General features: G+C 61.7%; 3 protein-coding genes across 7 annotated transcripts; 2 read left to right on the plus strand and 1 right to left on the minus strand.

Annotated features, from left to right (window-relative positions):
• Positions 1–5,324: 5,324 nt before the first annotated feature.
• On the plus strand, positions 5,325–10,651 carry LOC110587881 (Na(+)/H(+) exchange regulatory cofactor NHE-RF2). 4 transcript variants are annotated; one of them, XM_044912145.1, is made up of 6 exons: positions 5,325–5,489; positions 7,910–8,089; positions 8,450–8,603; positions 8,681–8,724; positions 9,270–9,335; positions 9,580–10,651. In XM_044912145.1, the coding sequence occupies exons 1-6, from the start codon at positions 5,409–5,411 to the stop codon at positions 9,736–9,738; spliced, it is 684 nt and encodes a 227-aa protein (XP_044768080.1). In that variant the 5' UTR covers positions 5,325–5,408; the 3' UTR covers positions 9,739–10,651. The 4 variants fall into 4 exon arrangements, with proteins under 4 accessions (XP_044768080.1, XP_021553762.1, XP_044768083.1 ...); XM_021698087.2 differs by having other exon boundaries at positions 5,379–5,489; positions 9,270–9,332; XM_044912148.1 differs by having other exon boundaries at positions 5,379–5,489; positions 9,270–9,332; positions 9,613–10,651.
• Positions 10,652–11,386: 735 nt separating this feature from the next.
• On the minus strand, positions 11,387–17,057 carry LOC110587985 (endonuclease III-like protein 1). 2 transcript variants are annotated; one of them, XM_021698249.1, is made up of 6 exons: positions 16,922–17,057; positions 15,676–15,914; positions 14,766–14,936; positions 13,749–13,908; positions 11,670–11,775; positions 11,387–11,597 (listed from the first exon to the last, which is right to left on the minus strand). In XM_021698249.1, the coding sequence occupies exons 1-6, from the start codon at positions 17,055–17,057 to the stop codon at positions 11,465–11,467; spliced, it is 945 nt and encodes a 314-aa protein (XP_021553924.1). In that variant the 3' UTR covers positions 11,387–11,464. The 2 variants fall into 2 exon arrangements, with proteins under 2 accessions (XP_021553924.1, XP_044768084.1); XM_044912149.1 differs by lacking the exon at positions 14,766–14,936 and having other exon boundaries at positions 11,401–11,597; positions 16,922–17,038.
• A 147-nt stretch (positions 17,058–17,204) lies between these two features.
• LOC123323689 (tuberin-like) lies at positions 17,205–27,190 on the plus strand (the record flags this gene model as incomplete). Its single annotated transcript, XM_044912144.1, has 12 exons — positions 17,205–17,285; positions 17,756–17,922; positions 19,168–19,254; positions 20,705–20,815; positions 21,719–21,863; positions 22,842–22,959; positions 23,597–23,645; positions 24,044–24,169; positions 24,492–24,565; positions 24,798–24,924; positions 26,041–26,184; positions 27,053–27,190. Coding segments are annotated over exons 2-12 (1,257 nt in total), but the record flags the coding sequence as incomplete, so codon positions are not given.
• Positions 27,191–27,623: the final 433 nt, after the last annotated feature.

Below are 27,623 nucleotides of genomic sequence, written 5' to 3' on the forward strand. Positions count from 1 at the left end.
GTGCCCGCGCCCCGCCCGCGGCCCCGCTGGGCCCCCTCCCCGGGGAGCGCGGCCCCGCCCCGCGCTCGCGGCGGGGGCGCCAACGACCGCCGCTCCGGGCGCTCCGTGCGCCCAGGCCTCAGCGCTCTGCCCCGGGGGCCGGAGGCGGGTCGCGCGAGGGCCTGCGTGGGCTCCCGCTACGAGGTTGCGGAAGTGGCCACGGAGGCAGCGGCCGCCGGCCTCCTTCCTCGCCTCTCCCCTTCAGGAAGCTGGCGCCTGCACCGCGGAGGGGCATCCTGGCAGGGAGGGTCCCGCACTGCGGCTTCTCGCCCTCGGCCCCATCACTTTAGTCCTGTTCGGGCCTCATGTGCAAGGAGTGCAGGCGTCAGTCACCTTGGGGGCCCTCCATGCTTTGCGGGCCCGGAGTGCTTGTCTATGAGTGTAAACACGTGCTTGTGTACACAGCTGGGTATGTGTGTGTACACGTCCCTCTGGGGGTCACGCCCGTGTGCCCACATCGGTTCTGGGGGTACCTGAGGGGTGTCCCAGTGAGGGCACACCTGTATGTGCCTGTGTCAGTGTGTGTGTGTGCGTGTGAATATACAGGTCTGCACCTCTAGGTGTGTGTGTCCAGGCCTGTGGGTCGGCCTGCCTGGCTACGAGTAGTCATCAGTGTGTGTTGGCAGGTCAATGTACTAATAATGTGTGTCTTGGCTGATGGTGTCTGGGTCCCTCAGAGTCGCTGCTGGTGGCAGCATATGCCACTCCTTGGAGGCTGCCCGGCCCTGCAGGGGCTGCTGCCGCAGCCCCCTGCCCCCTGCCCCCTGCCGCTGGACATGAGGGCCAGAAGCAGGGCAGGGTCTGTTCTCGGCAGGTTCTGCTCCCTGGGGACTCTCTATCTTCCACTGCCCAGGGACTCAGCTGGCTGGAGTCCAGCCTCCCTCCACCCCTTCTGCTCAGGCTTCTCCGTGTCCTCCCCAGCACCCGTGAGTCTGTGACCTGTCTTCGTGGCCAGCCCTGGGGCCTAGAGATTAGTATTTTTGTTCCTGGCTGGGCCAGCAGCTGAACTCCAGCTTCTACCCCTGAGGCCCCTGTCTGTCCGTCTGTCTGCCTACCTTCTGTGTTCCACCCAGCGTGTCCCTGGATAAAGCTGTTTGCTGAAGGAGGGTGGGGTGCAGGCCAGAGGTCTGGGCTTGACAGACCACAGAGAGGGGTGCCAGAGTGCCAGCTGGCTTTGGTTTAACAGTCACTGCCACCCTTGCCCCAAGAGCACCTGCTTCTCCCAGGGCCCCGGGTGCTGGTCTCGAAGTTTACACACAGGACCATGCTGGCCCAGGAGGGAGGAGGTGCTCTTACAGCTCCTTGTTTGACACATGAGGAAACTGATGCTTGAGGATATTGGGTGTCTAGTCTGGGTCCCACAGTCAGGAAGCGGCAGGGTGCTGGGGTCCCCCTGTGGCTCTCACCAAGAGAGAGGAGAGGGCAGAGGAGGGCCAGGGGGAAGATGGGCCTGGTTCACACCCTCCTGTCCGTTGACAGCTTCTGCCAAGCAGCTGTTGGGGGCCCTCTCTGCCCTCCCCCAAGACTTGGGGTGGGGGTCTTGTCCTTCCTACCCCAATGCCCAGGGGGCACTGACTGCTCCTTCTCCCTGCAGGACACACCCTGACATGCACGCTCCATGGTCCCCCACACGCTCTAGACACTTCACAGACACCTGCATAGACACACATGGCCCTCATGTCGCACTTGGTCCCACAGGTGGCCTCTGCCTGCCGGGTCTGAACCCTGCTTCCCAGGTTGTGTGTGGGTGCCCCAGCGGGTGTGTTGCCACAGGAACCAGGCCTTCCTGTCTCTGCAGGTCCAGCAGGGACGGGTGGTCATGGTCTGGAAGCAAATGGAAGGCTCAGAGGCGGGGGTTTAGACATCCATGCTCCACTGCTGAGAACAGCAATGGCCACAGACCCTCAGACAGGGACCTAGGGAGACCCCTCGCTCCCTCACCCGCAGACTGAGAGACAGACCCTGAAACAGCTGGATGCACACCTGCACACATCCGTGCGCACACACTCAGACCCTGAAAACCCCAAGCTCAGCCGTGCACCACCTTTCAGACCAACTGCCTCACCCAGCTTCCCAGCCCTTCCTGGACAAGACCCGGGGCCAAGGCCAGGCCCTGCAGTGACCCTGTAGCCCTGTGTCAGGAGTCCTCCGTAAAGAGGGAGGGAGCTGCTGGTGCACTGGGGGTGGGGGGCGGAGCCGGCTGGCCTCTCCGTCCAGCCGCCCACCCCTGGTAGGCCAGCTGCCTGCCCGCGATCCTGGGCCGGCCCCGGGTGGTGTCACTGTCCATGTGCTGCCCAGAGTGCCGACTGCTGACCTGCTCCCCCCAACCTGCCCGGCCCAGGTGGTGCAGAGGATCAAGGCTGTGGAAGGGCAGACTCGGCTGCTGGTGGTGGACAAAGAGACGGACGAGGAGCTCCGCCGGCGGCAGCTGACCTGCACTGAGGAGATGGCCCAGCGAGGGCTTCCACCCACCCATGACCCCTGGGAGCCAAAGCCGGACTGGACACGTGCAGGCAGCCTGGGCTCTGAGGCTGGCCAGAAGGTACGGCAGGCTCTGCACACCGGGGCCACCCCAGCTTGTCCCAGAACCATCGTGTCTGCCTCTGGATGGCAGGCAGTCTCCCCCTCCGCTCACCTCCACAAGGCTCTCTCTCCCTCTCTTCTGCCTCTTGGGGCCCCTGGTGACTACCCTCTTGGCTACTTGGGGCCACTCTTTCTGCCCTCAGTCTGTGTTCTAAGGCAGGTGGACTCAGGGGAGCGTGGCCCTGGTCCCTGGCCCTCCATCTCCAGCGCTCTTCCCCAGGATGCTCATTAGAGCTCCCTGGCCTAGGAAAGGTCACTCTGACAAGCCCGGCCTAGGGGCTGAGGGAACTGGGAAGGGTCTGCAGGGATGTTCTGGGACGGAGTGTGCCTAGCTCTGTGTTGATGTCAGGTGTCTGCCTGTCTAAGGAGCCTGCTTGTGCTGGGAAGGTCTTGAGAGGTAGGGGCTGGTCCTTCTCTGTGGGCAGTGCATGGTTGGGGACAGCCGGGGACACTCTGAGCTGGGTCCTCAGCTTGGGGTCTACCGCGATTGGGGTACTTTTCTCTTTCTGTGTCCGCTCCAGGCCAGAAGAGCTGGAATAAATATGTGTGTGCGTGTGTGTGTGTTGCTATTCTACCGACTTCTGGGTGGCAGGACTGGGCGGGGGTTCCTACTTGGGGTAGGCCAAGAGGAAGAGCCTGCCCCTGCTTGTTCTACCCCGTTTTTTTAAATTTTATTATTATTTGTTTCTTTATTTGAGAGAGGGAGAGGGGGAGAGAGAGAAAGGGAGAGCAACCGGAGGGGCAGAGGGAGAGAATCCCCAAGCAGATGCCCCACGGAGTGTGGGGCCTGACTCCAGGCTCAACGCAGGGTTTGATCTCACGACCCATGAGATCATGACCCTGAGCCAAAACCACCCAGGCGCCCCGATTGTTCTATCCTCTTGAAGCCCCATGGTACTGTTTCTCGTGCCCGTTTTGCCTTTTTTTTTTTTTTTTAAGATTTTATTTATTTATCTGACAGAGAACGAGAACACAAGCAGGGGCAGAGGGAGAGAGAGAAGCAGAGTCCCTGCTGAGCAGGGAGCCCCAAATGGGGCTCCATCCCGGGACCCCAGGATCATGATCTGAGCCGAAGGCAGACGCTCAAGGGACTGAGCCACCCAGGCGCCTTTTTTCTTTCTTCTCTCTCTCTTTTTAAAAATTTCTTTAAAGGATTCAATCCCAGGGGTTTCCCCAGATCCCACTTTGAGAACCACTGGCCTAATGCCAGTGGAGGTGTGAGATCTGAAGTTTCTGGGTGTGCATGTCTCACGTGTGAGCTGGCCGTGCCTGGGGCTCGGGGGAAGGCGGCATTTCAGGTGGGAAGCCAGCCTGGATGCAGACCTGGGTCTGAACCCTCAGGATGCTTTTTGTTCTCTGGGCTGGAGAGCCCCATGGGGGAGGTCAGGGCCCGAGTTGGGGGCATCCGGGTCAGCTGTGGGGTTTCAGGGAGGTCCGGGGACGATGTGCTGGCTGGGCTGGCTCCCAAAGCTCCGCTCCTTCACAGGCGTCTTACCTCCCGGAGGAAGCGCCCCCGCCCCCAGGCGTTTGTCCATTGATTTAGACACAAACGCTGAGTTCACCTTCCTGTGGAAAAATCCGCCCTCGGGGCTTATCTGGAGGGTGGGGTGCTGAGGCACCTTGTCCTTGGGTGGGACCTTCCCTCTCTGCTATTTCAGGCTCTGGGAGCCACAGGAAGCCTTAGGAGGGGGCTTCCTCTGGGCGTATTTTTAGAGGAACAAAGTGGGGCCTGACTGGCAGGGGCTCTGTGGTAGGGGCCGGCCTGGGGACCGGGACTCCAGGAGGTCAGGGGAGGCCCAGGGGACAGGGCGACCCCCTCCCTCCCAGCCAGAGACCTGATGTCTAACTGGCTGAGCTCAGAGGGTCCGATGGAAGAGCCGGGCCTCGGCTGACCTCCCCAGGACCGACTGGCGGTCAGGGTGCCTGGGAGGGTGGTTCTTGCCTGCGGCAGGCAGGACAACCGGCTGGGATGGATGTGGTTTGCTCTAGTGCAGGATGCCAGCCCCTGGGGGCCCCGTGGGAAGTAAGGGCCAAGCTGGGAGTCAGGGCCCCGCAAGTCACTCCTGTCCTCTCAGCTCCTTTTCCTCCGTCCCGGCTGGGCTGTGGGAGGTAGGGGGGGGAGGACACCGATGGGGCGGCCCCTCCCATTGGGGTGCTGTGGGGTCCTAGTCAGTGGTGACTCAGCCCCAGGCCAGAGCAGGCTGGGCAGGCTGAAGCTGCAGTCCAGCTGATCCTGACAGTGACGAGAGGGACAGCCCCCAAACAGACGGGGCAGCCTGCGGTACCAGGGCCGTGGAGGTGGGGACAGAGCCTGGGCCCCCACTGCCTGTTCTAGAGGCCCTTGGGGTCCGAGCGTGAGCGAGCGAGGGAGTGAGAGTCCTGCAGGGGGTGACCGCCTGGTGTGGGAGCCTCGTACCTACGGGAAGGCTCTGGGAGCCTCAGCAGGACTGTCTTATGCTCCGGCGCCGGGGACCCCTCCCTTGCCTCCCTGTCTCCCCAGCCCCGGGTCCTGGGAGCAGGGCAGGGCCTCCCAGCAGCTTCCTTCCTTCCTTTCTTGGGACTGAAACCTAGCCAGTATGGGGTGCCTAGCTGGGGCCTGAGCAGGGGAGGGGGACCCAGACACCACCCTGCTCCCCAAAGTGACTCAGCCCCCATGTCCCCACCCATCCCTGGGGAGCCGGGGCCACCATGGGAGGTGGATAAATGGGGTGGTGGCCTGGGCTGGCCGGAGACTTCAGGCCACTCCGGCTGGACGCTCGGTGCCTGCCACTTCTCTCCTGCCTCCCATGGCCCGCTCTGGGGATGCCACACCACCGGCCCCAGCCCCAGGAGCCCCTCCGAAGAGACCATCCTGGGGACTTGTGCAGGTCAGGCTGGGTGGGGGCAGGGTGGGCAACGAGGACCCCAGCAGCCAGCTTAGCCCATGTCCCCCAGGGTCAGGAGAGGGGATTTGGGACACCCTGGTGACCCTGGTGCGAGCAGGCTGCACCCTGAGCAACAATGGGGGCCTTTCTCTGTCAGGGCTGGTGAGTCACCATCTGGGGGGGCACAGCCCGGCTCCCGGGGTACCCCCATGTCAGCTTCTTTGTCTGGTCATGGGCTGCGCTGTGAGACCAGGGCTTGTCCAGCTCCGGGCTGCCCGGCTGGGAGCCCTTGGGAGCCTGAGGGCCTGGCTGGGAGGTGGCAGGAAGTGCTCAGAGCCAGGGCCCGAGCGAGGAATGTGAGCAATGCACTGGGCCTGCCTGCGCCCCCTCCTGACCCACTGCTTCTCCGGGCTTCTCCACGCAGCCTGGCCCCCCGCATTGCAGCCTCTCAACCTGAGGGTCTGGTGCCGGGGGTGGGGCTCCTTGGACGCTGGCTGATCCTGGCTGATCGGCAGGAGAGCAATTCAGGCAAGAATTGCAGAGAAGCCTCTTGGCTAGTGTGGTGAGCGGTGGCAGTGCTGGGTTGAGGCAGGGGGATGGCCAGGATGGTCCCAAACCCGGATGTGACCTCTGCCTGGCCTCATGGCCCCGGATACTCCCCCAGTCCTGCTTCCTGTTTGGGGGCCTTGAGAGACCTGCCGGGGAGGTCACTGTGCAGGGCGTGAGAAGAGGCTGCAGGGCTCAGCGCCAGGGGGCTGTCCTCTCGAACGCGTGTGTCACCGTGTAGCGTGTTGTGAGCGTATGTTTGCATGTCTGGTCTCTGTGGCCATGCGCCTCTCACATCTGGGCCCGTGTCCACCTGCCAGGCTCTGCTCCTGGCCTGTCAGCCTCGGGGTGTGGGCTCTGGCCACCTGGATCTGAGCGGCACCTCTGCGTGCGGGGGCACTCAAAGCCTGTGCCTCGAGGTGTGTCTGGGAGAGGGGCTGAGTCTGTACAGGGGTGCCCTGGAGCACTCGGGGGTCTAACACCCGTCAGTTCAGCTCCTGTTGCCCAGCCGAACCCCTGGGGGATCAAGGAGCAGCTGCCCTGTCCCTTGAGTTCCTGGGGTTATGGGGCAAGATGGTGGCCTGCAGTGGAGATCCCGAGGGCATGTCTGGGCGGGCTTTGGGGGTCCAGAAAGGGGTCCCAGAGGAGGGGTGCAGGCTGGGCAGGAAGAGGGTGTTCTGGACAAGGGGGAGGCCCGGAGCCAGGGCAGGGCACTCGCCCTGTGAGAAAAGATGCGCTTGGGTCCACAGCCAGGCTGACTAGCAGGCCAGAGTACTCACGGTCAGATTTGAGGAATGAGCTCAGAGGCCTGGAGGCTGGGAGTGGTCAGGGGGTGGCCTGAGCTGCAGGGGGCAGGTGCCTGAGGCCTGGAGAGCTTCCCTGGGGGTGAGGGTAGGTGGAGGGTCAGGGAGGGGCCCAGGGAGCACCCCCACCCGGCACTTGCTCACCTGCACGCTCACTCAAGTCCTGAGCGGCCCCGGAAACCTGAGCTGCTGCCCGCCCAGGCACTCCAGCCACCCGCCATGTTTAATTGAGCACCCACAGCCGCTAGCCACCCACGCTGTGGTCGCGGCCCCAAGCCGTGGCTTGGGGGGGGCGTCCTGGGGACTGGCCCCTGCCCGCACGGCCCCCTGACCCACAGCCCTACTGCAGGATGCCCGAGGTAAAGCAAGGCGAGGCCCTGGGTTGTCGATGCGGGGGGGCGCTCGGGGCATCCTGGGCCTTCTGTGTTCTGGCAGGGAGGGTGGGAGGGCAGGTCCCACCCTTGGCCTTCTCACTCGCTTCGGCTCGGCCCCTGCGCCCTGTCCCTGGGCCCTATGGGGGTGGGGGTGGCTCCAGCTTGCTCTGGAATGTAAAAGCAAACACATCACTCTGCCACCGGCCCTATGGAGGCCACAGGGAGAAGGGGAGAAAAAACAAACGTCAGCCTCTCACTCGGAGGGAGGGGGGAGGGGGTTCCCCGGCAGCGCACCCCCCTAGGGATAGCCGTCCAGGACACTTGTCTCACCTGGCTGCTCCTAGGTCCCTGGCCTGGGCTCAGCGCTGCCCTTGAGCAGATCCTGTTAATACCCCTGTAAAGCCCCTGGTCCCATTTGAAGTTGTTTTGGGTTTGGAAACTGAAGCTTTGCTCAAGATCCCGCTGCCGAGCTCAGTCACAGGCACCCTACCAGGGCCCCCAGGCATGGGTACAGAGGGTTTGTCCCTGAGACCTGGGGCTGCCGGGCAGGGCGTGTTGTTGAGCGTGGGGTTGGGGTTCCTCTGGCCCACATCCACTGCAGCTGCGTTCTGGGGGCCCGAGGCCTGGCGGGCTGGGTCAGCGGCCGTGGTGGGGGATGGGGGGGGAGATCAGCGCTGAGCCTGGTCTCACGTGCCTGCAGGATGTCGGTGGGCCCCCGAGGGAGCTACGCCCTCGGCTGTGCCACCTCCGAAAGGGCCCCCAAGGCTACGGGTTCAACCTGCACAGTGACAAGTCCCGGCCGGGACAGTATATCCGCTCCGTGGACCCAGGCTCACCTGCTGCTCACTCTGGCCTCCGCGCCCAGGACAGACTCATAGAGGTACCTGTCATGGAGGCTTTGGGGTGCTGGGCCCCAAGTGTGTGTCTGGGCCCGTGTCCCCCCATCACCCCGCGTGTGTGTCTGGGCCCGTGTCCCCCTCTCCCCCCGCGTGGGTGTCTGGGCCCGTGTCCCCCCCACCCCCAGTGTGTGTCTGGGCCTGTGTCGCCCCCAGTGTGTGTCTGGGCAGGGAGGTCCTTGCTGGGAAGAGGAGAGATGCTGGGAACTTGAGCTGGCATTCCTCTTGCTGCCACGGCTGGTGACAACATTGATGAATATTTGATGCCACACCTGGCTGGGTGGCTCAGGGGGCCTGCAGGGGCCTGACTTCCGGCAGTGCTGACCCCATGCTGCTGGTGGCAGGTGAACGGGCAGAATGTCGAGGGGCTGCGCCACGCAGAGGTGGTTGCCAGCATCAAGGCGAGGGAGGATGAGGCCCGGCTGCTGGTGGTGGACCCTGAGACGGACGAGTACTTCAAGCGGCTACGGGTCACGCCCACTGAGGAGCATTTGGAAGGTGGGCTGCTGCCTGGGGGCCTGGGGATGGGGTGAAGCATGGGGGGCTGGGCAGCCACTGACACCCTATTCCCACAGGTCCACTGCCATCACCAGTCACCAATGGGACCAGCCCTGCCCAGGTAAGAGGGTGGGAATGGACCGGGTGGGCCATAGGGGCACCTCTAGGGATCCCCAGGCCTGGCCTCAAGATCTCCTTGTGTTGGTGTGACCATGAGACCCAATCTGGCCCAGCCACTTCTAGCTCTCATGCTCCCTGTGGGTCCTGTCCTGGGTCAGCCACACCCCAGCCCCAGGCGGCTGTTGGCCTTGCGGGTCCTGCCCAGTGCTGGCTGGCAACCTGGAGTCTCACTCTGTCACTCCTTGGGAAGCTGGCCCTGGCTTCACCCCATGGGATGCTCGTGTGGCTCATTCCTGTTGTGAGCCGGCCAGGGCTGGCTTCCCAGCCCTCCGCAGCACCTGTCCACTCACTGCCGGGTGTCCAGCATCCTGCCCAGGCTGGGCCTGGAGTACAGTAGAGGCTAGGCGCCACCTGCCAAATGGAAGACTAGATGCAGCTCTGATGTGCGTGTGGGCACACGTGTGCGTGTGTGTGTGCTCGTCTGCGTGTGCACCCGCGGCTCCCGGGCAGGGTCCCTGAAGCCACACCTTGCCCTTGGTTTCCCAGGTCAACGGTGGCTCAGCGTGCTCGTCACGAAGTGATCTGCCTGGCTTAGACAAGGACACTGAGGTAGCAAGTGCCTGCCCATCCCCACTGCTGTGCTCACACATGGGGGGTCAGAGCTTTGGGAGTGGGCCTCTGTGCAGCCTGGTCAGTGGGGTCACCACCTCTAGGACACCCTCTAGGGCCCGCTGCCCCAGCCCCACCAGGTGGCCTGTGGTATGAGCTGCCCGGGAGGGGGTCACCCGATGGGGGGCTTGGGTCCGGGACTCACTCTGGCCACCTGCCCGCTCTGCCTGCCCCACCCCCCATCCAGGACAGCAGCACCTGGAAGCGGGACCCCTTTCAGGAGAGCGGCCTCCACCTGAGCCCCACGGCGGCCGAAGCCAAGGAGAAGGCGAGAGCCACCCGGATCAATAAGCGGGCACCACAGATGGACTGGAACAGGAAACGCGAGATCTTCAGCAACTTCTGAGCCCCTCCCTGCCTGTTTGCACGGCCCACAGGCCTCGCCCCACAGGCCCAGCCCAGAGTTCCCCAAGCCTCAGTGGACTGGAGGGGGTGCCTCCTCACCCCCAGAAGCCGTGCTGGTCCCACCACCACCCAGGAACCAATGTGCGCCCCAGTGAGCCCCGTCCTGCCCCCCGACCTGCTGGGTGCTGGATAGGGGAGAGGGGGCCCCCCTGAGACAGAAGAGAGGGACAGAGAGAGGCAGTGGTGACTGTGGGCCCGGCCCTTTTGCTGCTCTGCCCGGGCCTGCTGACTTAAAGGAATTTGTGTTTTTGCTTTTCTTCCAAAAACAAAAAGAGAGAGCTCCAGTTCCACACATGTTTCCACTTAATACCAGAGTCCCGCCCCCGCCCCTGCCCCCGCAGGACGCCTCTCTAAGTAATTGCAATAAAACAAACCTTTCTCTGCAAACCATTTCCTCCCCACCCTTCAGCAGCAGCCATCCCAAGTGGGCGCCCCGGGCACTTCCAGGGACAGAGGAAAACGTAGGGGGGCCAGACTGTGGTTGTGGGGGCTTCAGCGTGACGCTGGGGAGGCCAGATGTGGCTGTAGGAGCTGCCCCTCTGCCCCCTCCCTGCTGGGAGTGGGGGTCACCAGGCCAGGCCCCCATGTCCCTACTCAACTGTGGTCTGGGGCATGGGGCCTGGGCTCCAGGGGCCCGAAGATGGAGGCCCTGTGTCCCAGAAGAGGGTGGTCTCCGGACAGGCCTCTTGTCCCTGCACCACAGCCGTGAGGCATGGGGAGTGTGGCTGTGGGAGAGCTTGCGTGCCCCCAGGAGACCCCCACCCACTCTCCCTTTCCTGCTGGCCCCGGCTGACATTGCTGTCTGCCCTGTAAGCCATAGCGCATGCGCGCCCTCCTAATAAACAGGCCTTCCTCAGACCTGTGGCCGCCTGTCCTTCCTGAGACCTCACTTGGGGGTGGGGGGCTGTGGTCTGGGCAGGAAGGGAGCAGCTAGGGAGCCCCACTCTCAGCTGCTGGAAGCAGAGGCCCATTCCCAAGCCTCTCCCACTCCATCCACCTGGCAGCAAAGCCTGACCCCTCTCCACTTCTGCTGTCTCCCCCTCCCCAGCCCCCTGGAGACCCCCAAAACTTGGAGCCCTGCCCCCTCCTTCATTGGCACACCCTTGGGGCCCTTGCTATCTTCTCCCTCCCCCTGCCCTCCATGCCTTCTGGATCCTTGACGCCCCCGCCCTCGCACAGCCCCCGCCACTCCAGCAGGTACACACGGGTCAGGTCTCATGTCCTGTGGCACCCGGCCTGGACCTACTGGTGTTACTCCAGAGGCCAGGTGGCTCTGTAAACACGGGGTGGGGCCTCCTGGCAGAGAGCTCTCAGGGTGCCAAAGTTCGGGGGATGGGTGTAGATCTGCGTGCCCAGCCAGCTGCCCAGGTTGGAGGAGGCCCGGGTCTCCAGAGGGCTTCCCGCCATCCATCTCTTCTGTTCCAGGCTCCTGCATACCCATCACCCCCCACCCCCGCCCAGTCCACAGCCCAGATTTTCACGTCCCCATCTCATCCTCCCAGGCAGCCCCGTTCAGACACACAGCTCACGCACGAGCTTCCCGGCCTACCCCCACGCCCCAGGGGTAAGACGCTGCCAGACCCCCGCGGCAAACAACTTCCGAGCTTTATTATAAGCAGGCTGTGGCTCCCCAGTGTAGGCCAGCGCACGGTGGCCGGGCCAAGGCTTCATGGCCCGCAGAGGCTGCGTGCAGCCGGGCACAGGCTTCGGTTGAGGCAGGCCTGGCAGTGTGGGTGGACGGGCAGACACGTCTGCTGGCCGAAGCCCACCAACAGTCCGTTGATCTCACTCCACAGCTCCCTGTGAAGGTGAGAGGTCAGCAGGGGAGGGAGACCAAGGGCAGCACCCCCCCCAGCCCCCACCCTGCCGCACCGGGGCAGCCAGGCTTCCAGCGCCGCACGAGTCTTCTCCGGGGACTTGGTCGCCGTCTTGGTCCACCCCAGTCTGTTGGCGATTCTGTGCACGTGGGTGTCCACCGCTGTGGGAGACAGGACCGGCTCATCACAGGGCACGCTGGCTGGACCCAGGCCCTGCCAACAGCCCCAAGCCTGGAGCCGGAGTCTCCCCCGCTCCCACCCCAGGGGCTTCCACGGAGGGCAGGTCAGCGGCTTGAGCGAGAGGGTAGGGCCTGCTAGCTGGGGTGCAGGCAGCGGTGCCTCCTGGCCCGGGAACTGGCTGTGAGTGCTCACGGTTAGGCCAGCGGGAGGTCACGGCCCCCAGCGCCCGCACCTACCACGGCATGGCCAGGGACAGAGCAGGGCGTGTGGCCAGGCCAGCTGCAGCTGCCCTCTCCGTGGGCCGCGGTCCCGGCTCCCCTGGGCCGGGCCACCCCAAGGCTCGGCCTGGGCACCTGCTCTCCCTGCAAGCTGTAGCCCCTGCCTCCTCTCGGCTTTGCAAAAGAGAACCTGAGCCCTACACCTGCTCCCTTCCCCTGCTACTAATGGTCTGGAAAAAGCCTCAGGCCTTCCCCAGACACTAACGGAGGGCACCCTGTGGGCACAGGGAGGGCACGCAGGTGCAGGGGTCATGCTAGTGGGTCACCATGGCTCCGCTTCCTCCCCTGTAGCACAAAAATGATCACTGCCTGTCCCCCAGAGGGGGACCAAACCCTTGGTCCTCCCCCAGGGGCCCAGCCTAGGGCCACCGCACACCACTCAAGCCTGCTGCGGGCAGGTCCTCTGCATGCTTTCCCAGCTTGGTGGCCAAAGCTCCAAGCGGCTAAGCGTATTGCCTCGTGGTCACCCAGCTGGGACAGCAGGGCTGCGACTGGCTGCTGTAGCCCACAGCTCTGGCTTTCTAATTGAGGGGCTGCTTCCCGGCGAAGCCCCTGAGAGGCAGGGCCCACAGACATCCAGAAAGGGTGACATTCCCACTCGCCCTCCTAGTGTGTCTCCTGCTCCCAAAGGCCTGTTCCCTGGGCTGTGGGCCCATCCGCCACAGACCTGCCAGACCCGTCCCGGGACTCGGGACTCAGGCAGCGAGGACAGCAGCCCACATAAGCTCAAGCATGTGCTGAGAGGCTGTCGGCTGCAGGATCGGGGCGGCGGCGGGGGTCGGGCCCTAGCCCGTGCCTGGCCCATCGCCAGTCTCTGGGGCTGCTGGGCTCCAGCCTAGCGCCCCTTCGGCCCAAGCGCAGTGCTGAGAAGGGTCCCCACCCCAGGGAGCAGGCTTTGGGAGCTGGGAAGTGCTGGGGAGATTTCTGCCCCCCTCCCCACCCCCTGCAGAAGTTCCAGAGGAGCACCAGGGTGGGGGCATAGAGAGAGGCTGTGGGTTGGGCCCCAGTTTCTGGGGTTTCTCAGAAGCCCCAACTGTCTGGGCAAAGACCTGAAGACGCAGCCGCAGCCTAACCCAGGGTCTGTCTTCATGGACACCACCAATGTCAGGAAATGGATTCCAGGAGGGGCTCCCCCCAGCGCCTCCTCCCCTGGCATCCCCCTGCCTTTACCGTGCCTCCCCCATGGGCCCGTTCTTGAGCCTTCCTCTACTGGCCCCCTCCCCCACCTGATGCTGGTGTTGTTCCTTCTGCCCAGATGGCACTTTCTCCTCGTAGCCTGCCAGCCCCCCTCACTCTTCAGCTCTTGGCTGAGTTATCACCTCCTTCTAGGAGGTCTCCTCAGATGCCCCAGACCAGGCCAGCTCTGACAGTGCCATGCATGCCCCCGGGAGTGTTTCTACCTCACAGGTAAGGAGTTACATGCTCAATCTCTTTCTTCGTGCATAGCACAGACTTTGAATCCAACCCCAGGGCCTCTCACAGAGCCCAGTGCAGGGTAGATGCTCAGCAAATGGGAACTCCTCCCATTAGTACCCACCTGTAGGCAGGGCAGGCCTAGCTCAATGCTGGAAACATCTTTCTGACCCTTTGGGCTAAACCGTGGGTGAGGGGACTTGAGCTGGGGTCACAGACCACAGGACGTGGCCAGCCCTGCCCTCCCTGTGTATGCCACTCACCGATGCCAGACACGGCACCCCAGGCCACGGCCATGGCCAAGTGTGCCATCTTGGGCCCAACGCCCGGCAGTGCCACCAGCTCTGCCACAGAAGCTGGGATGTCCCCGCCATAGCGCTGCTGCAGGATGGCACTGGTCTGCTTGATGTACTTGACCTTGCTCTGAAAGACGGAGGGGGGTGGTCAGCCCTGGAAGTGGAGGGTGTAGCCCTACTTGGGAGGATGAGTCCTGAGGGAGACCCACAGGCGTCCAGAGCTGCCTGTCACCTGCCCTAGACACACTCAGAGGCACCTGTTTGTCCCTGTCCCCCCAAGAGGTGGGAATGAGCCAAGGGCAGCAGGGAGACTGAGGGAGGCCCAATGCAGGCCTGGACCAGTGACATATGTGTGTGGGGTCTAGCTCAGGTCCCCTGCCCCATCACTCCCCCAGAGGCCAGGTGGGCTAGGCAGGGCCAGCCATGCCAGGAGCTGGGCTCAGCAGCACCTGGACCTTCAGGAAGGAAGGCTGGAGCCTGGGGCTCCCCCGCCAGCCGCCAGGCCAGCTGGGTGGCTCCCATTCTGTGCCTGAGTAGAGAGGACTATTTAAAACCCATTTGACAAACTGCAGCCCACGCCAATGCCAAGGGGAAGCAGCCCCACCCGCCCGGCTGCCTTCAACAGAGCCGCCCACTCGCCACCCAGTGCTCTAGGGCCTGTTGGGGCTCCAGAGGGAAGGGGGTGACGCACTCCAGGGAGGCTTGGAGTAAACAAAGGGAAAGGCGGGTGGGCAGCCTCAGGGAGGAAGGGAAGCGCCAGTCAGCTGGGTGGGGAGGTGGAGGAAGGAAGGGGTGGGCTGCAAACAGGAAAGGCCAAGGAGGGAGGCCCCATAGCCCTGGCCCCATTTGCTGGTCAGACGGGCAGGGGGCTCCACTGCGAACTCACATCCAGGTCCCTTTGGCCTCAGATGCCCCACCTGGCCTCCTGAACCCCCACAGCCTCTCCTCGGCCTCCTGACATCTTTCCCAGGCCTGTGGGCTCACCCTCCAGAAGCCTACGGGGTAGATGAGCGTGCCCAGCGTGCTGTCATCTGTCTGCAGGATGCTGTCCACTGTGAGGCCCCGAGCGCGCAGCCGCTGCATGGCACCTGCTGTTACCTGGTCTTTGGTTTGGCTGGAGAGCATCAGTGACAGCAGCACCTGGTACCTCTGCACCTGTTTGCACGGTGACAGGGACCAGGGTAGTGGCAGGTCCTGGGTGCTCACTGTGCACCGGGCCCCCGCCAAACCCTTTACCACCTCCACCTGTTACCCTGGCCAACGTGTGGGACATCAGCCTCCCACCGACTCTGGCCAACGGACTGTGTGAGCAGTCCGGCCTGGGCCTGTTTTGTTTTCACGTATATAACATGGGGACAATAACAGTGCCTGCCCCCCAAAGCTTAATGGGAGGCTTAAATAAACGATCACAACACTTACAATCAGACCTGGTGCTCGACAGCCAGTGCCTGCTACTGTGATTGCTGTTGCCTTGTGGAGAATCCTACCCATCTCACACAGAAGCAAATGGAAGCCCCGAGGAGGTCGTGCACCCAGGTCACCGGTAGTGGAGTTGGGATTAGAATCAAGCTGGTCTAAGGACCAGACTCCAAGGCAGTGAGGTGTAAGGAACTTTTTCTCTCTCAACAAACATTACGAACTCCCCTGGTAGGTCAGGACTGTGCTGGTGGAAGACAGAGCATGAAGCCCCAAGACACAGGCAGTCCTGACCTGCCAAGTGGCCGCCGTGAAGCAGGTGGTGCTGCCCTGCGCTCTGGGACCCAGGTGCTGTCCCCTCCAGGTGCCGCCTGCCGGTGAGGGTGCCAGTCAAGAGCTGCCAGGGTCAGGCTGTGCCCTGACAGAGGAAGCAAGTGTCTTGTCCAGAAGGCAGTCACCAGGCAGATAGGGCGCCTACCTTTGGGGGTGCGCTGGGGTCATAGCAGTGCTCAGCCCCCAGCTGGTCCACAGGTGCGTCCTTCCCACTCCTCATGGTGCGGATGTTCACCAGCTGCTGCTGCCAGTCTGGGGGTTCCCAGCCTGGTGCCTCTGGGGGTTTGGCGCCTTCTTCTTTCTCATGATCTGAGGCTTCGTAGGTGACACTCAGTTTCTGTGTCTTCCGCTGATGCTTTGCGGGGCTGTGGCTTTTCTTTCCTTCTGCAAAAAAGTGCCATTCAGCAGGGGCCCCAGGTGAGGGTGGGCGTGGGTGCTGTCCCGCCTGCTACCACCCATCATCATTCATTCAACGACCATCCATCATCTACCGCAGCTGGGGCTGCTCTGGCCTCTGCAGCACGTGCTCTGGGGCAGGTCAGCTTTCCCCACGCCACTGCCCTCCTGACCAAGTTTGCGTTAGGACAGGACGACTCTACCCACAGCCTCCACCATGGTGCCCCTCCAATCTCATTTCCACATGGGCCCAGAGAGACATTCCTAAGGCCCAAATCAGACTGTGTCATTTCCGTTTAAAACTGCTCATTGATTTTTCCTTGTACTCATGGCAAACTTCAAACTCCATCCCAGCATCAAGGGTCCTTCCTACCTAGCTGGTATTGTTACCTACTTACTCCCCCTGCCCCATTTCCTCCTGCCATGCGTCTGTCATAGTGGATCTCCTTGTCCGGACTACCCCTAAGTTCACTGGGTGCCTAGGAGAATCCCCCTCTGGCTGCCCTGTTCAGGGGCCCTGTGGGTCTCGCTCACCCCCCTCACCCCCCGCCCCAGACCTGTACACACTAGGTCCTTAATGCCTGCAGAATCAACAGAACGAAGACAACGCCCTTTCCCGTTTCCTCTCGGAGGCACCCTCCAGCAGGGGAAGAGGACTTCTGGCTGGGCGTGTCCTCGGCACCTGGTCTCTCTGAGAGAGAAGCAGCCAGGAGGACAAACAAGGCTGGTGTGCCCACAGAAAGCCCGGCGCAAGTGGAGTATCCCCCGGACAGGCTACCGGGACGCGGAGAACTTTCTTGCTCAGGACGAGGGTGGGGGAGGTGCGAGCGCCCGGAACTCAGTCCCTATGGACCCCTGCCCCTGCGTCCTGGGAACAGGGAGCAGGGTGGGAGTCAGAGCCCCACGTGGGGGCGACTCGGAATCCCAGCCCCCGGCCCCTTGCAGGCTTCTTCCCTCGTCTCTCTCCCCATGCCCCGGTCCGAGTGCCGGGCTACCTGCAGCTGCCTCTCCCCTCCGGAGCGGCGCCTCGCCCCCACCCCCCCGCGGCCCGGTCCCCGGGTCCCGGCTCCGGCTCCGGGTCACCATCCTCACGCCCGCCATGCTCATGCCAGTGTCCTGCGCACTACACATCCCGGCGGCCCCCGCGGCCCCGTCACGTGACTCGACTCTTGCCCCGCCTTTCCGCCGAGAGCGGCCGGGAACTACGACTCCCAGCAAGCTCGGCGGCGGCGCTCGGCCCCCCTGTCCGCTGCCGGAAGTGCGGACCAAGCTTCCGGCGGCGGCTCGGGGGTTGGGGTCCGGGGTAGCGCTCCCTTCTCCGCGCCGGGACGACCCGGCGCGCGGCGGGCGCGGCGTGGGGTGAGTGGCTCGCGGGCCCCCGACCGCCGACGCCGGCCCGGTCCACCGTGTGGCCCGGCCGCGATGGGGCAGGGGGCGGCGGCCGCGCCGGGGAGAGGGGAGGTGCTGCTCGGCGCAGAGGCGGCGGGGGCGGACCCCGCAGTGTCACGGCCCCGGCCTTCGGCCTGCAGCCGCTCGAGCAGTCCTGGGTTTTAAGACGGAGCGGGTGCGAGGGGCCCCCTGCTTCCGGCGTCCGCGACAGGCCTCCCCCAAGTCGGGGAGGAGAGGGAGGGCGAGCGTCGGAGCGTCCCCTCCCTCACCCGGTGCCCGCTGCTGGCCGGGACCGCCAGGCTGTGCTTGAGGTCCTCCCGGGAGCTGTGGGAGGGTCGTGCCCACCCGAGACCTAGGCTTCCCGGGTGGACGGCCGGAGGTCGGCAGCGGGGCAGGTGCGGGGAGCTGCCCTGAGCTCTCCGCCTGTTTTCTCGGCGCAGAAGCGGCCTCTGCTGCATCCCTTCCCACCATGGCCAAGCCAACAAGCAAAGATTCAGGCTTGAAGGAGAAGTTCAGGATTCTCTTGGGACTGGGAACGCCGAGGCCAAACCCCAGGTCTGCAGAGGGCAAACAGACGGAGTTTATCATCACCGCGGACATCCTGAGAGTGAGTGAGCTGCCCTGTCTGCCCTGCTAGGCTGTTGGGAGGTGCAGGGCAGGCTGGGTTCCGTCTGTCACCAGGTTCTGTGGGAAGTGGGACTGCTGTCCCCAGTGCTCTGGAAGCCTGTACATCTTTCCTTCAGAGGTGCAGGAAGTCAGGACCTTGGGGACTGCGGCTAGCACACTTGAGGTAGTACTAGGATGTCCGTGCTGGAGAACCTACTTCACTAGCCACGGCTAAAACGCGGTGCTTGGTTTCCACGGGTGATTAGGGTTATAGCCAGGTGTTAACCTGGTAATTTGCGAGTTCCTGGAACGAGCGGGTTTTTGTTTTCTGGTGTGTATTTGAACCCCCCTACCACATCCTGGCACCATGTTTTTTTTTTTAAAGATTTTATTTACTTATTTGACAGAGACACAGCGAGAGAGGGAACACAAGCAGGGGGAGTGGGAGAGGGAGAAGCAGGCTTCCTGCAGAGCAGGGAGCCCGATGCGGGGCTCGATCCCAGGACCCTGGGATCCTGACCTGAGCCGAAGGCAGACGCTTAACCAACTGAGCCACCTAGGCGCCCCCTGGCACTGTGTTTTATAAATGCTGAGTTTCTGCACTTGTGAGGTTTCCCATTCAAAAACAACCAAAATGTTTGTCAGCTGGTGAATAGATAAACAAAATGTGATGTCATTTGTACAATGGAGTATTACTTGGCAAAAAAAGGCATGCGGTATTGACACATGCCGTAATGTGGATGAACACGGAAAACATGCTAAGTGGAAGAAGCCAGACACAAAGGCCCCCACATAACGTGTGATTCCATTTCTATGAAATGTCCAGAATAGGTGAATCCTTAGAGATGGAAAGTCGATCAGCATGTGTCGGGGCCTGAGGGGATGGGGGGTGACTGCTAATGGGTGTGAAGTTGTACTTTTAGGGTACGAAAATATTCGGGAGTCAGTGGAGGTGGTTGCAAGCCTCGTGAACATACTAAAAGCTAAGTTGTACAGTTTTAAATTGTTCAAACAGCTAATTTTGGTATGTGAATTTTATCTCAACAAAATGAAATGTCATGAAAAAGAGAAGTAGTCTGTTCTCACTCCATTGAAACAGAGTAGTAAATTCTCATGGTCCCCGATTTCAGAAAGAGCCGGGCCAGGTCTCCAGCGTGGGAATTCTTGGGGTGGTCTGTGACGACTGGTGGTTAAGGAGACCTGTTGCCTGAGCGCTGGCCCCTTTGCTTCTTTCCTCTCTTGCCAGGAACTGAGTGTTGAATGTGGTATCAACAATCGCATCCGGGTGATAGGGCAGATCTGCGAAGTTGCAAAAACGAAGAAATTTGAAGAGGTAGGTCTGCCTCAGTTGGCTGCTGTTGAGAAGTCTGATTTGGCTCTTTCTAGGAGCAGGGTTGACCGCTGACTGCACCCTTTTAGGGGAGCTTCTGGAAACGCTCTGAGCATAACCCTTAGAGGTCACTCACACATGGAGGTGGGGAGCACAGGCATTAAGGTTTTTCCGGCAGTTCCGAGAAAGGCTTTAATAGTGACTTGCATAAACGCATACTTACTTGGTTTTTCGTATCCCAAGGAAGGTAAGGGAACATCAGGAAACCGTGTGACTCAAGGCATGCCATTTCCGGTGTCTTTTTGGGAGAGGTGTCTAGTTGGTGGCATTGAGCAGCCTCACAGATATAAGCCTATTTATTTCGGGCAGATTTTTGCAGGCTCTCTCCGGGCATCCCGAGGACAGACTGGGAAGTTGTCATGAGAGCACCTCAAGGGCTCTGCTGTAGCTTGGCCCGGAGATTATATGGGCAACTTGGGAGGAGACGTGGACCAAGCAGATTGGGATTTGCTAAGGGGGAGGGGAGAGCAACCACGACATCCACAGGTCATCTGAAACGTGCAGGCTATACGTTACTGACGATAAATGTGAACATAGGCTTTTGCGTCCATGAAGTTGGCTGCATAGGTATTTGGGGGGGGGGGCTGTGACTGAATAGATAACCCTGAGAGGCTGGCAGAGTCCCCTGGGTCGGGATCTGCGTCTTGTTGTGGCTTAGGCTTTGTCACTAGGAGTGTTGTGCATAGGACAAAGGAGGTGAAAGTTCCATAGTACTCTGAAACGGTCAGGATGTGGGTCAGACAACATCTAAAGGATGTTTTAGTCTCCTTCTAAGAGAAGTGAGCCCAGGAAAGTTTGAGTGGTCTGAAAACCCTGATTAAAGGGAGCACGGGATGGTTAATGTGGGAGAGAAGGTGACAAGAGAGATTTATTCTGGGTAGCTGCAGGGAACAGGACCCAGGTACCCTGGGAGGCAGATTCCAGAAGCCCACAGCGTTCTCGGCAGCACAGGCTTGGCAGGCGTGTGGTACAGAGTGGCCCTCAGCTGGTACAGAGAGGCCAGGGGAATGGGATTTCTGGGTCAGGCTGCAGACCCAGGCCCGCCTGGTTCTGAGACTCTTTCAGTGGCTTTCTTCACTGGAGTCTGAGCATGCTCTAAAGGGGGACTCCTGGCCGATCCCTGGGGGCACCGGGACAGCTCCCCTGGCCTGCTGCTCTCCTCCCTCCCCCCACCCCAGGCTGTGGCCAGGACCTGCGCGGGTTTGAAGTAGCTTGCAGCCGTTCCCCTCTGCAGGCTCCGGCTCATGTGTGCTGTGACAGGTGCATGACATGTGGGCTTTAGGGGAGTGAGTTCTAAGTCAGAAGAACTGTTCTCCGTCCTTCCCTCATGGTACTGAGCCTTGAGTGGAGGGGCCAGCACCCCCTAACCGTTGTCCCTCTTTGCTGGCGGCAGCATGCAGTAGAGGCGCTGTGGAAGGCCGTGGCGGACCTGCTGCACCCGGAGCGGCCCCCGGAGGCCCGGCACGCGGTGCTGGCTCTGCTGAAGGCCATAGTGCAGGGGCAGGTAACGGGCAGCGGGTCTGTGTGCAGGTGGAGCTGGCCTGGGTGGGAGGGGTGACGTCGGACGGCCACGGACTGCTCCCGCTGTGCCACGCATGGACTCTGGTCTTTGGGGAGGGCATCTGGTGCCAGGTCTCTGCAGCTCGACTGCCTGAGCGGGCACCCTAGCCTCTCGAACCCGGGGGACCCCGGGCAAGTCACTGTAGTAGCCTCCACCTCCTCTCCCTTAGAATGGGGATGGCTGTTTTTCCTGCCTCCTCTGGAATGTTTTGGGGTGTTGATGAGGCTGTTCATGCAAAATGACGGGGATGTGCCCACCATGAGAGACGGGTGGCCTCCGGATGCCCTCATGCCCCCGGCCTGGGCCTGGGCCTCTGTCCATGGCTCACTGTGCTCCGGGCTCTGGCCATGCTGCTCTGAGCCTCTCCTAGAACCGCAGGCGGCCTCTGCATTCCTGCCTGGAAGGCTCCCTTCTGTCTTGTGCATTTCCTCCAGCCCTCCACACCCCTGCTGCGTGGAGAGGCCTGTCTCCTCGCAGAGTAGTCAGACCGTTTTTGTCACGTGCGGGCACAAGCACGTCTCTTCTTGGCCACGAGCCCCAGGAGGGCTGGAACTGCATTGTCCCCTGCTGTTCACCCACCGCTGTACCCAGAGCTCGCACACAGTAGGTGCTGTACACACGAGTGCACATGCACGCGCGCGTGTACACACACACACACACACACACTTTATCTGGAGCCGCTCCGACGTGCCCGGTTTGTCGTTTACAGCCAGTGCCTGTGGGAAGGAGAAGGGGTCCCAGGGTCGGGAGTCCTAGAGCCCCCTGTTTGGACTGTGTATGGCTGTGTGGGAAACCCCACTGGCGGGGGTCCTGGCAGGACTGCTGAGCGTGTGCTTCTATCTTCAGGGGGACCGCTTGGGCGTTCTCAGGGCCCTCTTCTTTAAGGTCATCAAGGATTACCCCTCTAATGAAGACCTCCACGAGAGACTGGAAGTGTTCAAGGCCCTTACGGACAATGGGAGACACATCACCTACTTGGAAGAAGAACTGGGTGGGTGCCACAGTGGCTGTGGGGTTTCTCTGGCCTGGGGGATCCCATTGAACCGCGGATGCCAGAAGGCTGCTGAGGTGCAGAGGGGGTGCTGCAGTTTACAGGGATGGCCTGCAGAGGGCGCGGCACCACGAGGTTCTGCTTGCCCGGGTGCGGCCTGGAGCAGCCAATGGTCTCCTGGGGAGCTTGTTAGAGATGGACAGTCCTGGGCTTCTCTTCAGACCTGCTGGCTCAGTGTCCCTGGGGAGTGAGGCCTACTAGGTGGGCAGGAGGTGGTCCGAGTTCTGTTGTAGGGAGAGTGTGCTGGTGACCCAGGAGTCAGCCTGTATTTTATCCAGGGTACCCTGAGGTTTCTGGGGGTTGGGGCCGCCTCTTTGTGTTTTCTTGGGTCTCTCTGTGCCCTGGGCCTGACCTCCTAGCCCTCCCCTTGGCTGGCCTTCCTCTCTGTTGTCCTGATGGGGTGACGTTTCCGTGGGTCTTGAGGTTTCATGTCACCGCTGTGAGGAGAAGAGGAAAGAGGAGGAAGTCAGTCTGACTGGGGCCCAGAGATGGGCTTCAGCTGTCTCCAGGACAGGTGCTGACTGGCGGCCATGCTCAGGTTTTCTAAGGTGATTTGACCAGTGGCCAAGCGTGGCTTTTGTCCCTCTTGAGAGAGTCTCAGGGAGGGGTAGAGGGCCAGGAATCTGCCTCCTAGACACGTGCCCAGTGATGCTCGCACAGCCCAGCCTCGGGGGCCCGGGCTCTGAGCATCCAACACACAAACCCTGCTACTGCCTCTCAGCCTGACCCCCTCAGTGCCTCCTGGGGGCTGGTAAATTTCAGAGTCCGAGCTGACAGTCCGAGCCTCCGTCGGCCTGCACATGGCCTGCTATTGCATGGGGGCAGGTGACGTGGCTGACAACAGCGGAAGGGACCAGGGTGTTTTCCTGGGGAGGAGTTGAGTAGGCAGTACACCGCCCTTCTCTTCTTTCTCCTCAGCTGGGTTTGTCCTGCAGTGGATGGATGTCGGCCTGTCCTCAGAATTCCTCCTGGTACTTGTGAACTTGGTTAAGTTCAACAGCTGCTACCTGGATGAATACATTGCATCAATGGTCCAGTAAGAAGAGTTCCAATAACGTCCTTCTGATCATAGTCCTGCCGCCTTGGGCGCTGCGTGTAGCTCTGCAGTGTGACTAAAGCTGCTGGAATCAGCAAACAGTCGGAGATGCTGGGAGCAGCATAGCCGCCCTTTGCTTAACATTTATAGAACGATAGCGTTTTCTCTTTACTAGACGAGTTACGTTAGCTGAGGTTTTTTTTTTTTTTAAAGATTTATTTATCAGAGAGAGAGAGAGGCAGGCAGAGGGAGAAGCAGGCTCCTTGCTGAGCAAGGAGCCCGATGTGGGACTCGATCCCAGGACCCTGGGATCATGACCTGAGCCGAAGGCAGAGGCTTAACCGACTGAGCCACCCAGGCGTCCCTAGCCGAGGTTTCTGTATCGTCGTTTTTGTTGTTGTTTGTTCACATACTCTGGGAGCCGTGAGGGCAGGGGCTGGGTCTTGCTGGTGCTTTCCAGCCAGCGCTGAGCAGTGGTTGGCCCAGGGTAGGCACCTGCTTGTCTGTGGGTGAGTGGAGCCGTCAGGGGGTCGAGTTCTTGATTTAACTAACTTGTAGAGTCACCATAAGGTGAGACGGAGCCACGCAGTCTTTTGAGAAACATATCCTTCCGCTGACTTTTCGCTTCCTCCAACAGTATGATCTGCCTGCTGTGTGTCCAGACCGTGTCATCCGTGGACATAGAGGTTAGTAGCTGGTCCTCCCCAGGGTTGGTTCCTCTCACCCTCCTTCTGGGCGGGCCGGGTGGCGGAGTGCTTGAAACCCCAGCTCTGGGGTCAAGCCCTGCACTGCCCCTCACTGGTTGTGTGGCCCTGGGCTGGCTGCTTGGCCTCTCTGGTACTCAGGACTCTGCAGTAAGGGTGGTTGGTTGGATGACCTCCGTCGTGGGGTCATAGTTCAGGATGGGGTGACCTACAGTGACGGTGATGCTCACTCGCTTTTGCTGTTCTAAGGAAGGCTGCTTTGGCAGTGGGGAGGGGCGGCAGTCACCAACCAAAGGAGGGTGGGCAGGAGGCTAGGGGGTCACCTCCCTGCGGGCGGGAGGCAGGGCAGGGCCGGCGTGACCCCTGTCCCCCCTCCCCAGGTCTCCCTGCAGGTGCTGGATGCCGTGGTCTGTTACAACTGCCTGCCGGCTGAGAGCCTCCCCTTATTCATCGTCACCCTCTGCCGTACCATCAACGTCAAGGAGCTCTGTGAGCCTTGCTGGAAGGTGGGGGTCTGAACTGTTGTTCTGGAGAGTTCTTCCCTGGATGAAGTTAAAAGTCAGGCACGTGGATAGGAAAAGGGCCATGCTGTGTTCAGGGAATGGCCATCTGCCCTGTTGAGGGGAATTCAGTAACATTTTCCCAGGGGGTTGAGCTGAGGCCAGGGTTTTAGCAGCATTTTGAAAATTCTACAGCCTCTGTGTTTGGGAGGAGGTGGCGGAGAAGCGGCTGGACGCAGAGGGCTTCAGAGCGGTGGCTGTGCGAGGCTGGCCCCCGGGGCCTGGGGCTTCTTTCTGCCCATCTCTGACGGTGCATTCTGTTTCCCAGCTGATGCGTAACCTCCTGGGCACCCATCTGGGCCACAGTGCCATCTACAACATGTGTCGGATCATGGAGGACAGGCGAGTGTGCGCCAGGCCTGGGGCGGACCCGGGCGGGCCAGGTGGCTTGGGTCAGCCGCCACAAAGCCTTCTCCAGGGGGCTGAGAGCTTTCCTGTCCCTTTGAGGTGGCTGCTTCGGAAGCTTGCGCTAGAGTTAGAGCTTACATCCCGTGTGCCTGCCCTGTAAGAGCAGGGAGCTTGGGGAGGCTACACGGGCTCCCCTGACACGTGGTCTTCCTGCGGATTGTTCCAGAGCCTACATGGAAGATGCCCCGCTGCTGAGAGGGGCTGTGTTCTTTGTGGGCATGGCTCTCTGGGGAGCACACCGACTCTACTCCCTCAAGAACTCCCCGACGTCCGTGCTGCCATCGTTTTATGAGGTGACTGGGTTTGTGCACCATAGTAGCTGGGTCGGGGGGGGAGGTGCAGCTTTTGGTCACTTGCTTTGCATCTTGGAGACCATGAAGTTTAGGACCCTTGGAAGGATTTATATTATTTTTATAAAGATTTTATTTATTTGACAGAGACAGGGAACACAAGCAGGGGGAGTGGGAGAGGGAAAAGCAGGCTTCCCGGAGCAGGGAGCCCAATGCGGGGCTCGATCCCAGGACCCTGGGACCATGACCCGAGCCAAAGGCAGACGCTCCACGACTGAGCCCCCCGGGCGCCCAGGAGGGTTTTATTTTATTTATTTATTTGTTTTTATTTATTTATTTTTAAAGATTTTATTTATTTATTTGACGGAGAGTGACAGAGCGAGAGCGGGAACACAAGCAGGGGGAGTGGGAGAGGGAGAAGCAGGCTTCCCGCGGAGCAGGGAGCCCGATGCGGGGCTTGATCCCAGGACCCTGGGATCCTGACCTGAGCCGAAGGCAGACGCTTAACAACTGAGCCACCCAGGTGCCCCGAGGGTTTTATTTTTAAGTAAGGTTCTGTCTTACGGGTTTCACCTCGTGTAGATCAGCATCAGAACTGCTTCAGACTCCCCGAGGTGGCGGTTTTATCTCGGCAAGCGCTGATCTTGCTCTTGCTCTAGAGAGAGGCCCGAGATGTAGCTTCTGTGTCCGCGGTGCCCGCCGGCGTTCAGGGCACTTGCTGTGCATGTTCTCACGCGTGGGCAGGGCGCCCTGTGAGCCGGGCCCGGGTGCCCGGTGCTGCACAGTGTCCCGAGCCTCGTCCCTCCTGCCGCGACCAACTTCTTGGGCGGTGGAGGGCGTGGTCTTTGCCCTCGATTTGCAGGGGTAGCACTCTGGGTCTCTAGGCTGGTGAGCCAGTGGCCCAGGATCGGCAGCGAGTGGTCTGGCTGAGTCCAGCCCTTTGGAGCCGGGGTAGAAAGACTGTTTCTGGGCTCCTGAGAGACTTCTTCTGTGGCCCGTGAGAGACGTGTGGGGAGCAGGTCCAGGAGAGGTGGTCCTGAGGGCCATGGGATGGGGGGCTTGCCGGGCAGGAGCGGGAAGCGGCTGACCACTGTGTGTTCCCTGGGTCTCTTGTTCCAGGCCATGACCTGTCCAAACGAGGTGGTGTCCTACGAAATCGTCCTCTCTATAACCAGACTCATCAAGAAGTACCGGAGGGAGCTCCAGGCTGTGGCGTGGGACATCCTGCTGAACATCATGGAGCGCCTGCTTCAGCAGCTCCAGGTGAGGCGGCCAGAAGGCCGTGGGCACTGGGGGGTGGGGGGGACTGGGACGGTGGGCTGGCAGGCCATGGGGCCCTTGCCGGGGCGGCTGGGGGCCTGCGGCTCATCTCCCGATGAGGAGCGCTCTCCCTCTGTGCCTGCCCCGCCGCGTGCTCGGACAGCTCCTTGCACTCTCACCTGCTGATGATGCCGGCTTTGACGCTGCTCCGCGCTTTGGGAACGCAGGTGGGCGAGGGGTGGGTCTGGTGTCACTTGAGGCCAGAAGGGTAATGGGATGGCTCCCACTTTGCCGCAACTTTGGCTGAAGTACTAGCGGGGCGGGGAAGGGAGGACATGGTGCAGCGCGGGGACTGCAGTGTCTAGCATGGGCTTGGGGCGGGGGTCTCCCCAGGGGCCTTCCTGGGGAGCGGGGCAGGGTCTCCCCCGGGGGCGGGGTGGGGGGCGGGGCCCAGGGACCGGGGCCCGTGCTTGGGGATGTGCGTGGCCAGGCTAGTGGACTGAGGACTGGACTATCGTTCCTCAGGGTCTGGCTGCTGGACCGACCGCTGTCACCCACCAGCTAGCCAGGCCCTGCTTCACTCTGGAGTGGTAGGTTGGGAGGCCACAGCCCTGGGGCCTCTAGGAGATGTTTGAGCCTTAGGGACACGTGAACATCTTCGGAGTCGATCCCTTTAAAGCCTGCTGGATGGGCAAAGCAGGACTCCCTGGGGCCCTCACTTCCCAAATGAGCGAGAAGGGCCCGGCTGCCCCGTGTCCCAGCGGGCAGGCCTGAGGGGTGTCTGCATGCAGCTCGCTGGAGCTCAGGACTCAGGCCGAGTCCTTGAGGGGAGCTGAAGTCACCCCTCTGTGACTGCACCTTTGTGTTGCAGAACCTGGACAGCCCAGAGCTCAGAGCCATCGTCCACGACCTGCTGACCACAGTGGAAGAGCTGTGTGACCAGAACGAGTTCCACGGCTCTCAGGAGAGATACTTTGAGCTCGTTGAGCGATGCGCAGACCAGAGGCCTGTAAGATGGCTTCTCCCCCAACTTGGCGGGGCCTTTGGCGCTCGCGCAAGAGGGTGGTTGAGGGTTGGCTGCTGGGGGAGCGGTGGGATGCCGCGGCTGAAATGGCTCTGTGTGAGTTTGAATTGAAGGGCTGGCCGGCAGGCTCCTGCTTTCCCGGGAAGTCTGCTGGGGCGTCAGCAGGCTGACTGCGTGTGGGACGGTCAGACAGGCGCTAGCTGAACCGTCGGCTTCCTCCCACCTGTGCGGAGGAAGGTGCTGGCCGGCTCTGTGGAGACTTGTTGCTTGGTGCGTCTGCACACCGGGCAGCAGGAAGCGCTTGTGCCAGAAACCCACAGCCTGATGCCAAGGCTCTTGTGTGGGTCTTTAAGTGAATTCTCACCGCTATTAGCGCCTTTGTTGTGTAGACTGCCCACCTGGGGAAGTGGCTGGCATT

The sequence above is a fragment of the Neomonachus schauinslandi genome, unplaced genomic scaffold (genome assembly GCF_002201575.2).
Source record: "Neomonachus schauinslandi unplaced genomic scaffold, ASM220157v2 HiC_scaffold_204, whole genome shotgun sequence".
Classification (NCBI taxonomy): Eukaryota; Metazoa; Chordata; class Mammalia; order Carnivora; family Phocidae; genus Neomonachus; species Neomonachus schauinslandi.

Coding starts and splice junctions, on each gene's coding strand:
- LOC110587985 (XM_021698249.1), bottom strand. CDS start 17,057: ATGTGTAGTGCGCAGGACACTGGCATGAGCATGGCGGGCGTGAGGATG. Junction 15,915..16,921: donor GAGGGGAGAGGCAGCTGCAG/GTAGCCCGGCAC, acceptor ACTTTTTTGCAG/AAGGAAAGAAAAGCCACAGC. Junction 13,909..14,765: donor ACCCCGTAGGCTTCTGGAGG/GTGAGCCCACAG, acceptor TCCGTCTTTCAG/AGCAAGGTCAAGTACATCAA.
- LOC110587881 (XM_044912145.1), top strand. CDS start 5,409: ATGGCCCGCTCTGGGGATGCCACACCACCGGCCCCAGCCCCAGGAGCC. Junction 8,090..8,449: donor CCCAGGACAGACTCATAGAG/GTACCTGTCATG, acceptor TGCTGGTGGCAG/GTGAACGGGCAGAATGTCGA. Junction 8,604..8,680: donor CACTGAGGAGCATTTGGAAG/GTGGGCTGCTGC, acceptor CTATTCCCACAG/GTCCACTGCCATCACCAGTC.